This window comes from Rhipicephalus sanguineus, chromosome 8 (genome assembly GCF_013339695.2).
Source record: "Rhipicephalus sanguineus isolate Rsan-2018 chromosome 8, BIME_Rsan_1.4, whole genome shotgun sequence".
Taxonomy (NCBI): Eukaryota; Metazoa; Arthropoda; class Arachnida; order Ixodida; family Ixodidae; genus Rhipicephalus; species Rhipicephalus sanguineus.
Window position 1 is genome coordinate 39,291,772 of NC_051183.1, and position 11,842 is coordinate 39,303,613.

General features: G+C 50.3%; 1 protein-coding gene across 1 annotated transcript; it reads left to right on the forward strand.

Annotated features, from left to right (window-relative positions):
* Positions 1-218: 218 nt before the first annotated feature.
* On the forward strand, positions 219-7,689 carry LOC119401747 (transmembrane protein 45B-like). Its single transcript, XM_037668706.1, has 2 exons — positions 219-406; positions 6,208-7,689. Exon 2 carries the CDS (start codon positions 6,267-6,269, stop codon positions 7,089-7,091), a length of 825 nt encoding a protein of 274 aa, XP_037524634.1. The 5' UTR covers positions 219-406; positions 6,208-6,266; the 3' UTR covers positions 7,092-7,689.
* The last annotated feature ends 4,153 nt before the right edge of the window (positions 7,690-11,842 follow it).

The following is an 11,842-nucleotide window of genomic DNA, read 5'->3' on the forward strand; positions in this document are numbered from 1 at the left end:
CTGAGTTTGGGCATATATAGGTTAAAGGTTAAGGTAGACACGTTCTCGCCTGACGACGGCGGGATTCAAAATGTCGCTAGCAGCACCTTTCTCGGTAGTTTGTCGACTGATGCAAAGATCAAGGCATAAATGAGATACCAAGTTGTCGTCAATGCAATTTACTCACTAGAAGGCCACTCAATAGGAAACGCTGTTGGTTTGACAGACATCGCGGAAGTATCGTTAGGTGCAGTAGTCATACTGCGCCATTCTTCAAACGGCTGCTTGCTTGTCCAAGCGATATTCCTTGATCCGTCTGGAGTGACCAGGTTGTTACTGAGCAGGTGGCTTTAAGCGCATCCTCAGCAATTCTCATATCCGTCTTGTTCTTCTACATTACGATACAGAGTCAACGAGTGCCTGCAAAGTGAGTAAGGTCCTGTGGATAGTGAATACGGGTGCGTGTTTTGTGGCAATGGCTTTAGCGTTCAGTGGCATGCTGTCGACCAAGATTAGATAGATAGATAGATAGATAGATAGATAGATAGATAGATAGATAGATAGATAGATAGATAGATAGATAGATAGATAGATAGATAGATAGATAGATAGATAGATAGATAGATAGATAGATAGATAGATAGATAGATAGATAGATAGATAGATAGATAGATAGATAGATAGATAGATAGATAGATAGATAGATAGATAGAGAGTTGAGGTTGGTGAAGAAAGGACGCCATTTATGCAGCCCAAAGACATGCATTCCGAGACTGCGAATCTGTTGGTGGAAGGTTAGATTCCTCCAGACATCCTCCGAATCCTGCTTTCTCATTTTCTCGTGGAGAATCTTGGGATAACCACAGACGGACACCGAAGGTGTACAGGCTCGTGCGCTATTGGGGTGAACACAGCTCAGCGTGGCAGCGCTCCTCGGAGCTCTAGTGCTTCCGACACGGCCGCGCACCGAAGCGAAGCGGCGCAGGCGGGCAGGGGTGGTTGGCATCTCCTGCTACCAGGCTGGGGTGCGCCGTTCCTGCTTTGCTGTGAAATATAGTGAGAGCGGCGCATCTCTGTGCGCATGCGCCACTTTCGTTCGATGCGCCGCCGCGACGGATGTGCTGGCGCTCCGCAGAGCGCTGCCACGGTGTGCCGTGTTCTCATTAACAGTGAATGAGGCGGCACATCAAAATGACTTCTTTAATTTATTTACCGAGATAGCTCTTAATATGAGGAAAGGAGGTTTTTGGAACAAGTGGCGTCGCGCCAATACCGTGCAGATTTTTCTCCGTATGATACCACACTGGCATCACGATCAATGTGAACATCCTCAGATAAGAGTGCTTCGTCATGGTGATACTTCTGCATTATAATTAAGATATACGTCTCCACTGGAACGTGACATTTTGCAGTTCAATAGTTCCATACATTTTTTTATGGACTTCATAGAGGTTCCATATATATATCACGTATATTTGCCATGGGAATTTTAGTGATACATGAAATTAAGTGAATGGCATACCAATCATTTCGGCAGAAAATTTGATCAAATAATTCATGAAAAAATTGAACTTAATTTCCTGGCACGGCAAGTGTAACTTGTTAATTGAGAGACTGAATCGCAATTGTCCTTACAAAAAAAAGAAAAAAAAAATAACTCGATGCGCGCTGCATGCCTGTCACTGTTATATTGTCCGGTCCCTCTGTATTGCCGGCAATATTCCGTAAATTGAATTTACTGCTCTCAACTCTCAGCTGAACATTGCATATTGGTACTCAGATGCTTGGGAAAGAGGCCACGATAGAGATCATGTGTTGGTAGGCACCATTCACATTCGACTTGATCCGGTTCGCGAAGTGTTCTTTTACGCTTTCACTCCTCATCCGCACACATCGTACTGAGCAATACTTCGTTCCAAATCTGAATATCTAATTTCTGGGCCAGTCTACTGCTTTTCGCATACAGTGAGGCGATTGTTCGGGGTCGCCATTCAGTCAGAATGACCGACTGCAGACATCCGATGAACTCTATGGTCATGCTTGTTTTTATGTATGTGTGAAAAAAGAACATGCGAAAGTGGGCTGCGTTAGAGCCGTCTATCCCATCAACTTGGTATAAGGATTGTAGAAACAAAGACAAAAAAAATTCGGCAGATCCCACGTACCGTGGGAATCGATGTTATGCGAAGCATGCGCAGGAAGTTGAGTGTGTCGCAATTTTTCACAGTGAGCGAAACGTTACCGAATGACGCTAGAGAAACGTGCAAATGGTATACGCACACACTTATTTTGAAGAGTCGCACATGTCTTATATAAGCAGTTGTTTACAGTTGCTTAACGACGCAAACAGCAACACAGGTATTACCAACAGCAAACGCAGTGAGCTGATATGTAGTGCTTATATACATCTATACTGGATAGCGCGAATTCAAATATTACACTGAAGGAACACAGATGCAAAGGACAGGCGCTACTCGCAACTAAGCTTTATTCATAAACGTTTCCCTAGATATATACACAGCCGAGTGGCACGAGCAGATGCACTGCACGTACGTTACAGTTACAGTTGCAGTTGTTAGAGTTGCGTTACAGTTGCTATGCTTATAGTTACCCGTTATGACGGAGAACGCACGCGCGTTTCGCGAACGCGTGCGCATATGTGGAAGGGGTTCTTGGCAGTTCGTGAATAAGGTCATCATCACCGTGATCAGTCAGCACCAGCAGCTGGGCAGGACGTGTTATCGGATCCGTTCGTGATCGCGGCTACGAACGGTCTAAGTGTAGTGAAGTATGAGGTATAGTACAGCTGTTGGAAATTGTGAATCCTCGGCCATTTCGTCGACAAATTGTCTGTCGATATAGGCCGTCGATGCTGGTAGGCCCAGATAGTGCTCCATAGAAGAACATCAGTGGATGGCGCTTGTCGTATACGTAGACTACCTGGGCGTATGTGGCCTACGTAACCTAGTCTACAAAGCGGCTGTCTATGAATCTGGCATCATCCTCGGTCAGCATGAGGCCATCGCCCAGCCTCGTAAGAAATGAAGAGGACACTGCGTCATTCTGGCAGACTAAGTGCACTTTACGGCGCGATGATGTGAATATCATACGTAACTTTCGTTATTGTATTCCTCCGGGGTCGAGCAATGCTTCAATATAGCTTGCTGAATCATAGGGATACAATTGTAATGTTTATTAGAGTGCTATAAAAGCGGAGCGAACACTGGAACCACCGACGTTCATCTGATATGACGCCTGTATCGCAGGAGTACACATCGTAGGAGTATCATGTAGTGTTTATTGGTTTCTTGCAAAATTAGATAGCCAGCACAACAACCACAACTGACGCTGCACCGATTTTACGCCTGCATAGGCTGTTTTTCCAAACCAGTTTGTAGATCTGGCGTGGTTCTGTGGTAGAATACCTGACTGCCACGCAGAATGCTTGGGTTCGATTCCTGCTGAGATCCTTTGTTTGTTTTGTTTTGTTTTGCCTTCTTTTCTATGGCACGTACCCACTCTGGGGGATGGGCCAAGAATATGTAGTTGAAGCTTAAAATGTTATTCGAAGAATGTAAAATGGTTAAAAAAAAAAAGATCCTAATTTTCATTCTTTCCATTCGTCGGCTCAGCGCTGCCGATGTCGGCGTTTCTTAACGATATCTCATTTAAGTAACCAATGTGTGTTATCGCCGTTCCTGGGTATAAACTGTCAATCACCTGTGGCGCATACCCGTACACCGCTGCCCGTGGTAAACGGGTATGTGCCACACGCGTCCGGAGGAAAGCGTTTGACGACGTACGCGACAGGACTTTCACGTTATTCATGTCATGACCCGACAGACATGTAGCGGCATCATCATCATCCCACACAATCATCATCGTTTTACCATTTACGCGCCGCGCCTCTCGCGTAGCTCATGCTCGGAGCTCGAGGCGCGATCAAAAGAACGAGCTCACGCTCCTGGGGGCTGGACGCCGGCAGCCGCTGCCGCTCTGCTTGTACCAGGGCCTTCTAATAAAGTGGCGAGACTTCGGCACGGCCACGTCGGCCGCCGTCACGTCTCTCTCTCGCTACAATTGGTGACCCGGAGAACACGCCCTTCGCCGAGCGGCCCGCTGCCATGCTTCCGCGACTCTGCCCTCCAGTTCCGCCGTTTCACCCGGCCTACCCCCGAGCGTGGTTCATGCAGCTCGACGCCTGCCTCGCGGTGAATGGTGTCACCGCGCAGCCACTCATGCACGAGATCCTGGTTGACGCCCTCCCAGCTGAGCTGAGTCATCTGTCCACCGCGTCGTCCTCCAGCCCGCAGCCATATGACGACCTCTGCGCTGCGGTGCTGGCCCGCTACGGCGAGACGTACCGCCCGCTACCGGGGACCCGTGAGTTCCGGGTTTCCCTTCCGCCAACGCGAACGGTACCACCCGGCCCGCAGCCCTCCCATGACCGCGACCTACCTCCCCCGGCTACGTCTCTTTCAACCTCTCGTCCGGCCACCAGCGCAGCGGTTCCCGCGCCGGATGACCAGCCCGACGACGTTCAGGTTCCTACGCCCGAGGTTCCTGCGCCCGACGACGTTCCTGCTGCCATCGACCAGTCCGCCACGAGGTGCGTTTCTTCGACGCCCTCGGCCGACGGTCCATCAGGCATGCCGGCCATCCGCCCGTCGTCCCGGTCCTCGCCGGCTCACGACACGTTCCTGACCTCAGCTTCCACGCTGGCTACCTTGCCGCACGACCTGCGAGCTGACACGGACAACCTCTCGCCCGCTGTGCGCCCCTCGCTCGCGGAGGTTTCGCCGTCGACGATACCCGAGCGTGACCTTCCATCGACCTCAGAGCTCTGCGTTTCTTGCCAGCAGCGATCCGCATCGCCCTCGACGTCTCCCGCAGCAGCAGTGCGTGCCCCTCACCAACTTCGGACGAACATGCGGGACGCGGCAACGATGACGGAACCGCCTGAGGATGACATGCCTGTTTCATCAAAGGCAGCACCGCATGCAAATGTCACGCCTGCCACGACGGCAGACGTGCAGTATTCCGACCTGAGCACGTGCCCTCATGTGCCGTCTACCGTAGATGCTTCACCGAGCGCAGTTGCACCGTCAGAACCTGCAGAGACTACGCTTGCTCGGTTGCATCACGGGTTTCCTCCGGAGCTTTTGACGCACGACGCCGCCCACACGACATCTGAGCACGATCCAAGCGCGCTCATCACAGCACCGACGATGACCAATCGCATCACAGGCGTACCGCGCACAATGCTACGACGGTTTGGTTGTCTTACGACACGACATGCCAGAACCTGTACAGGGCCGCATGCATGCCGGCGCCTTCGATGTGCGCCAGCGCAATCCTCCGCGCTGAGCCCCCATTCCGTCGCAAGCTGCCGCATTCTGCTCACGCCCACCGTACACGACGGCGTTTCGTCTCGCGCCGGAGACAACGTGCACCGAGTGCGCGCAGTGGCTCCCTTCGCCGATCTTGCCGGTGTAGCATCTGTCATCGCGTCCAGCCATTTTTCTTGGTTCTGCTCCGACGTGTACTGCTGCGGGTGCTTTCGCTCCTACCTACCACGTCCGTTCGTCGCGACCCCCGCCCGCTACGGAGCTCCCAGAGCCGCCCGCCAGAGATTTGCTGGTTCCCGAAGGTCCTTGCACGCTGACGACCTGGACTTCTCACGGACCCCCTTGTCTCACGTTCCCAAACATTTTTGTATATACGCTCACATAGTTTTCATTCCGGGGTCATTTCTGCGGGGGGGAGTATTCTGTAGCGGCATCATCATCATCCCACACAATCATCATCGTTTTACCATTTACGCGCCGCGCCTCTCGCGTAGCTCATGCTCGGAGCTCGAGGCGCGAGCAAAAGAACGTGCTCACGCTCCTGGGGGCTGGACGCCGGCAGCCGCTGCCGCTCTGCTTGTACCAGGGCTTTCGAATAAAGTGGCGAGACTTCGGCACGGCCACGTCGGCCGCCTTCACGTCTCTCCCTCTCGCTACAGGCATATTTGTCAAGTCCTCTTACCCTCCCATGCCAATTTTGGTCTACACCAAGTTAAGGGGGCGATCATGAGAACACACAGACGTAGGCGGCTAGATAGATAGATAGATAGATAGATAGAAACGCTCAAAGTGCCAGAGGTTCGCTAAGAAATGCTTCGCATTTAAAGCAAGAACAACTGGAAAGTATTATCATGATTGCGTTTCTTCCGTTCCATTGCAGGACAATAAGCGAGAAGTAGGAAGAGCCTCCAGCGTCCGTCCAGCGGCCTGTAATACACCATGGGTCGCAAATTCGCGGGTCACGCATTCCCCGGAAGCTTCTTCATCCTTTTCGGAACATGGTGGACCTTTGCAGTGTGGCGCAACTACATCCGCAGCAGGCAGAACAAGCAACCATACGTATGTCATTGCACGTACGCGGTGCCCTGTCTTCCGAGGAAAATCAGCGTCGAAGGCATTGTCAAGGTCATCAGCTCCTGCGCGTGCATTGCCGTTGAGTACCACGTAGCCTTCGGACGCGGCCCCCGGGTGTTAGCGGAGAGTGTCACCCACCAGAGCATGATCCTGTTCTTCCTGCTCAACGGAGTCGTGGACCTCATGTACAACGCCGGGTTCCCTTTCCCGCCGAACACGGACTACGTGGTGCTGCTGCTCGCCTGTGCCTCCGAGGGCCAACTGTTCCACTCACACCTAGTTGGCAGTCCGGAACTCAACGTCATCGTGCACACGCTCTTGGTGTACAGCATGGTCGCAATGGTGGTCTGCATCGCAGCCGAGATGTGTCAACCTCGAAGCGTCCTGCTGTCCCTGGGTCGAGCGTACTTTTGCCTACTGCATGGGACGTGGCTGTGGCAGATCGCCTTCATCCTCCACAATCCGCTGCCCGGATACAAACCCTGGGACGTTAACAGCCACAAGGACTCGATGTTGGCCGCCAGCATATTTTCGTGGCACATGATGGTTCTTGTGGTCTACGTTGGCACGTTGGGAGCTGTGGCATGGGCGGTGAACCGAACGTGCGGCTCGCGCTGCGAAGACATCGCCTCCGAGGATGCAGAGGAGGACGGTGCCCTCTGTGAAGCGCTTATAAGGCGTGGCATGTGAAGGTGACCGAAATGCGCTCCTGAATGTGCTTGTGGGCGATACGGCGGGTCAACGAAAATTTTCAAGCTAAGTAGTTACAGCAGCGGAGACATTGGCATATCCTGGACTTTTCCGTGCGAGCCCCATGAGGGAAGAAGTGTGGCATGTGTTACGCTCTTTAACAACAAAAGTCGAAAACATCGCTGGGCTCATATAGGACAAGATGAACCGCAATGAGGACTACGTATGTCTGGCATTAAAGTGGAAACTAAGTGCAAGATGGAAGCTTGAAGAGATGAGAAATCCTTGGAACACGGGGTGTTGTCGGAGACAACGTCTCGACAAGCGGACTTGTCTTCTTCGAGAAGCCGCCTTGAAGAAGACAAGTCGGCTTGTCGAAACGTTGGCTTCATCGACGCCGCCAATTCCAAGGATTTTTCATGGCATTAAAGTGCACCCTTTGAACGCCTTTTGACGGCCCCTTTTCGTGTTGTGCGTAACTTGATGTTTTCCGCTTCTCGAGCCCGTCGCTGTTTCGCTTCTCACTTCCGCAATACAGTCTAGTGAATACAATTCAATCAAAAGGGTCAATAAAGAAAAAAACTTTGGTTGTCGGGATTCGAACCCAACCCTATCGGTCCGCCACGATGGCTGGCGGGCGTTTAGCCCACTGAGCAGGGGCGTAGCCAAGGGAGGGGTTGGGGGGGTTCAAACCCCCCCGAAATTTTTCAGTTTTGCTTGCGTATATATACACACACATACAAACGCACGCACGAACATACATAAAGTATGGTTGAACCCCCCCCCGAAAAAAAATTCTGGCTACGCCCCTGCCACTGAGCTACCGCCAAACACATAACGGAGGTTAAATGAACGCGCCTTTTATCTTTCACACTTTCCTCTTGCAGTGCTCTTGGGTGGGTGGATGGATGGATGGATGCTATGAGCGTCCCCGTTATAACGAGGCGGTGACATGTGTGCCACCAGGCTCGAAAAAAAAAAAAATCGCCGTTTCTACGACCGTCCCTTTCGGCGCGTTTATTTCATAAAGGCTTTAACACACCGCGAGGTGGCGGCTTTAGCCCAAGCCTAGCTTATAGCATCCATCCATATCGAAAAATAGCTCTCCGATGCTCGCCTGGCTGTCGCGCCGCGTTGCCCGCTGGCCCCGCGCGAATAAACGGCCACGCTAGAGGGAATACACGACGCGCGTAGCGTTTCTCTTCGCGTTTCACAACGCTTTGAAGGAGGGTATATCGAGTATCAGTATTTATTATGTGCTTGTTGGTGCCACCTTTGCGCGGGATTCACCCATATGCGGTGTCCACGTATATGTTAAGAACTTCAGCTACCGCAAGGGTTAAATCATGATCATGTGGGTTAGTCATCGGTACGGAGGTGTGCCACTAGGCGTCAGTGTGAATGCGTGCGCATGAAGCGGTGCTATATCTGGCAAAGAGTAGACATTGTGCAAGCTCTCATATACCATCGCCCTGTGAGCAACCAACTACTTCTGTGACGACACGTTTCACTTTCGTGTTTTACCGATTCCTATCGCGGAGGGATCAGCCAACATTTTTTTAGTATTTTCATCTGTCTGCAACCAAATAAATGTTAGTATGAATGAGCCCTTCGAACACACGATCCATTGCGCTGTCTGTTTGCTCTGTAGAATGCGAATGACTATTGTGCATTGTATAGACGCCCACTGTTTGCGCGTCGATAGTGAAGGGGGTCAGGCAGAGCCCTTCATCTCTACCTGCATTTTTCTGGCAAAAAATTGGAGGCAGCAGTCTTAGGCGACGGTTGGGGGATGGAGAAATCCTTGCCTTTGGTGTTGAAAGCACTCTATTGTCTGCATACGTGCATTGTACTGGTTTCTACGTCATTCGCATTGGTGGCATTCACCGACTCAACAGTGCCATCCGAGGCAGTGACTGTTTGGAAGCTTTCCTACGTCCCCAAGGTGAGACCAATCTATAGAAACCTACCCTTGCATGCGCACGATTGAATATCTTTGAACCGCACCACTTCCTTTCAAAAAAAAAAAAAAAACAGGCTGACATCCTTTCGGAAACGTGTTACTCCATGCACCACAGATCGAACTTCACGATGCATGCTTGCCGAGAAACCACATAGCAAGCTTCTTTTAGTGTTATTGGGACGCCTCGGTCACGTTGCAGAAGCAAGATTACACTTCACAATGTTATCATCATCATCATCATGATCATAATTATCAAGTCTCAGCGTATATTGCGTCATTGCATCGCGTGACATTGCTTTGGTAACGTGTTTCACAAATCTGCCAGCCATTCAGCGTCAGCAGAAGCGCAGCCAAATATTTATTTCAGGGAGTGCGAAATAAATCTGCTTTTAAATGCGAGAAAGAGAGAATGCACTTTATTTGCACCCGTCAGAGAGTATGGTGATCTGTGTGAGACGCAGCTCCCCTTTCACTGTCTACCCCTCCTCCTCCCCTAGACATCGGCCAGAACCAGTTGGCTTCCGGCGGCAGCCTGGCATTGAGGGATGACTTGCTTTTGGGCGTGTTCTTCTTGGCTGTGGAGACGGGATGCCCTATGACTCATTCATTCGCATTTAGACTGTTTAGCGCTGGACTAGCCCAGAGCATGTGATATAGAGTCATGGTGTAAGAACGCACAAAAACAGACGAGAACACGAAATAGGAGAGTATAATACTCGAACAGGCACTCGCCTTACGTGTTCTCGTCCGTTTCTTTTTTTTAACTCGAAATTATTTTATGCCGGGCTCCACCAAGACTTTCATGACGTATTTCCGTCCCGGAAGTACGTCAGCAAAATGAACGCCATCAGATGGCACAGAAAAACAAGGGAGAAAATTGCCCTCATCCTCGCCGTCACATCTCTCCTCCCCACACTCACTTTCCTTTTCAACCCCCTTGGTATGCTATAGTATACAAGGCTGTGCTGTGCTCTGCTAGCGTGCTTGGATAGCCGAGTGGTTAGGACGCCCGTCTTCTCATCCCGGGCACGCGAGTTCGAATCCCGCCTCGAGGAATATTTTTTCGCCAAGAATTTCTCTTTATATCCTTCTTTATATATCTCTCTTTCCGCCTCTTCTTCTTTCTCTAGTGTACTCGTTCGCTCAACCATCCGGGTTACTACAGGCCACGCCGGAGAAATCGTTGCACGTGTTCTGGGATCGAAGCAGAAGAGGACCAAGAAAATGAAGAGGATGTAGAGACCGCGTGCTGGTCCACGATGATGATCGTTTCTGTTTCTGACAAACAAACTGCGGCGAGCTTCGATAGCTCCACTTTTAAAAACAAATGAACCCGCTTTCATCTGAAGATGAGAGAGCTCACACCTGAATGGCACAGGAGGAGAATAGAAGAAAATTGGGACCTAAAGACATGCACATACACGGGCAGCCATAACGTGTCCAGTTATGCAAGACGTCTGGTTGATCAATTAATATCTAGGTTATTCAGTCGGCAAGGCGGCTGCGTAAAATTGGCCAGTATTCACGTGTCGCAGCCCTGGTGATGTCAGCAACAGTGCTCTACTTGAACATCGCGGTTCGTAAATTGTTTGTCTGACGGCGGCTCGAATCGAAAAGACGCTAGCGGCTACAGCTTTTCCGGAAGTGCGCTGAGGAAGGGAAAGGTTAAGCCATACATACGACATCAACCTTAGAAGAACCACCGACCTTTAATCTAAATCATGTGCTTTTGCACTACATTCTTTCTTTCTTTCTTTCTCCTCGTTTCTGTATATATATATACGTGTGTTTCCGAAAATAAAATTTCTAGTTTTCTCCCTTGTTTCTTTTTTGCCCAAATTGCCCTTCACAACAATATCAAGCTGACGTCAACGTAATTTCTTCGCGGCCTGTAATAACCCTGAGAACGAGTACAGAGAGAGAGAAAGAAAGAAAGCGAGAAGCAAACAGAGAGACGGAAAGAAAAAAATAAAGAAAAGGAAAGAGAAAAATTCTTGCTAAAAAATGTTCACGAGGCGGTATTCAAACCAGCGTATTCTCGATCCGAAGGCGAGCGTCCTAACCACTCGGCTATCCAGGCACCCTAGCCGAGCATAGCATAGCCTTGTATAGTATAGTGTAGCAAGGCGGTGGCAAAGGGAAGTGAACATGAGGAGGAGAGATGTGATGGTGAGGGGGATAGAAAGTAGCAGGGGCGAGAGTAAAGCATACCATGTGGATTCAGCGCGATACACCGAGGACAGAGGTGAAGAAAGGACACGAACACTAGCGCTGTTTGTTTAACAGTATGTTTCACAGAATCCAACTCGCCCAAATGTCAGTTCTTCTTCGAGAGAGTAAAGCGTAGCACAGAAAGAATGAGAAGGAGAAAAATAGAGAGAAAGAAATTCAGAAGAAAAAAACGAAGGAGAGAGATATAGAACATCAACGAAAAAATGTCGTCGAAAGACGATAGAGGAGCGCTGCGTTAGAATTACTGTATATGCTACCTTTGGGTAGCAGAGTTGCGCATAGGTCTGGCTAGCAACCATGGATATGTCGCGAAGACTCACTCCGTTTTTGCAGGCGACATGCCCACCGGGTTACCGCTCGACATGTTTGGCGTGTCGAAGACCGGTGATTTACTTTAATGTGAATGACTAGTGCCAATCCAGTTCGCTGCAGCGGCGCCATCGAGAAATACAAAACTTGGCCCCAGCGTCAGCTTCTCCGCAACGCATGGTTGCTAGCGGCGTTTGGAACACAGATGCGCAACTCTGCTACCTAAAGGTAGCATATGCAGTGACTC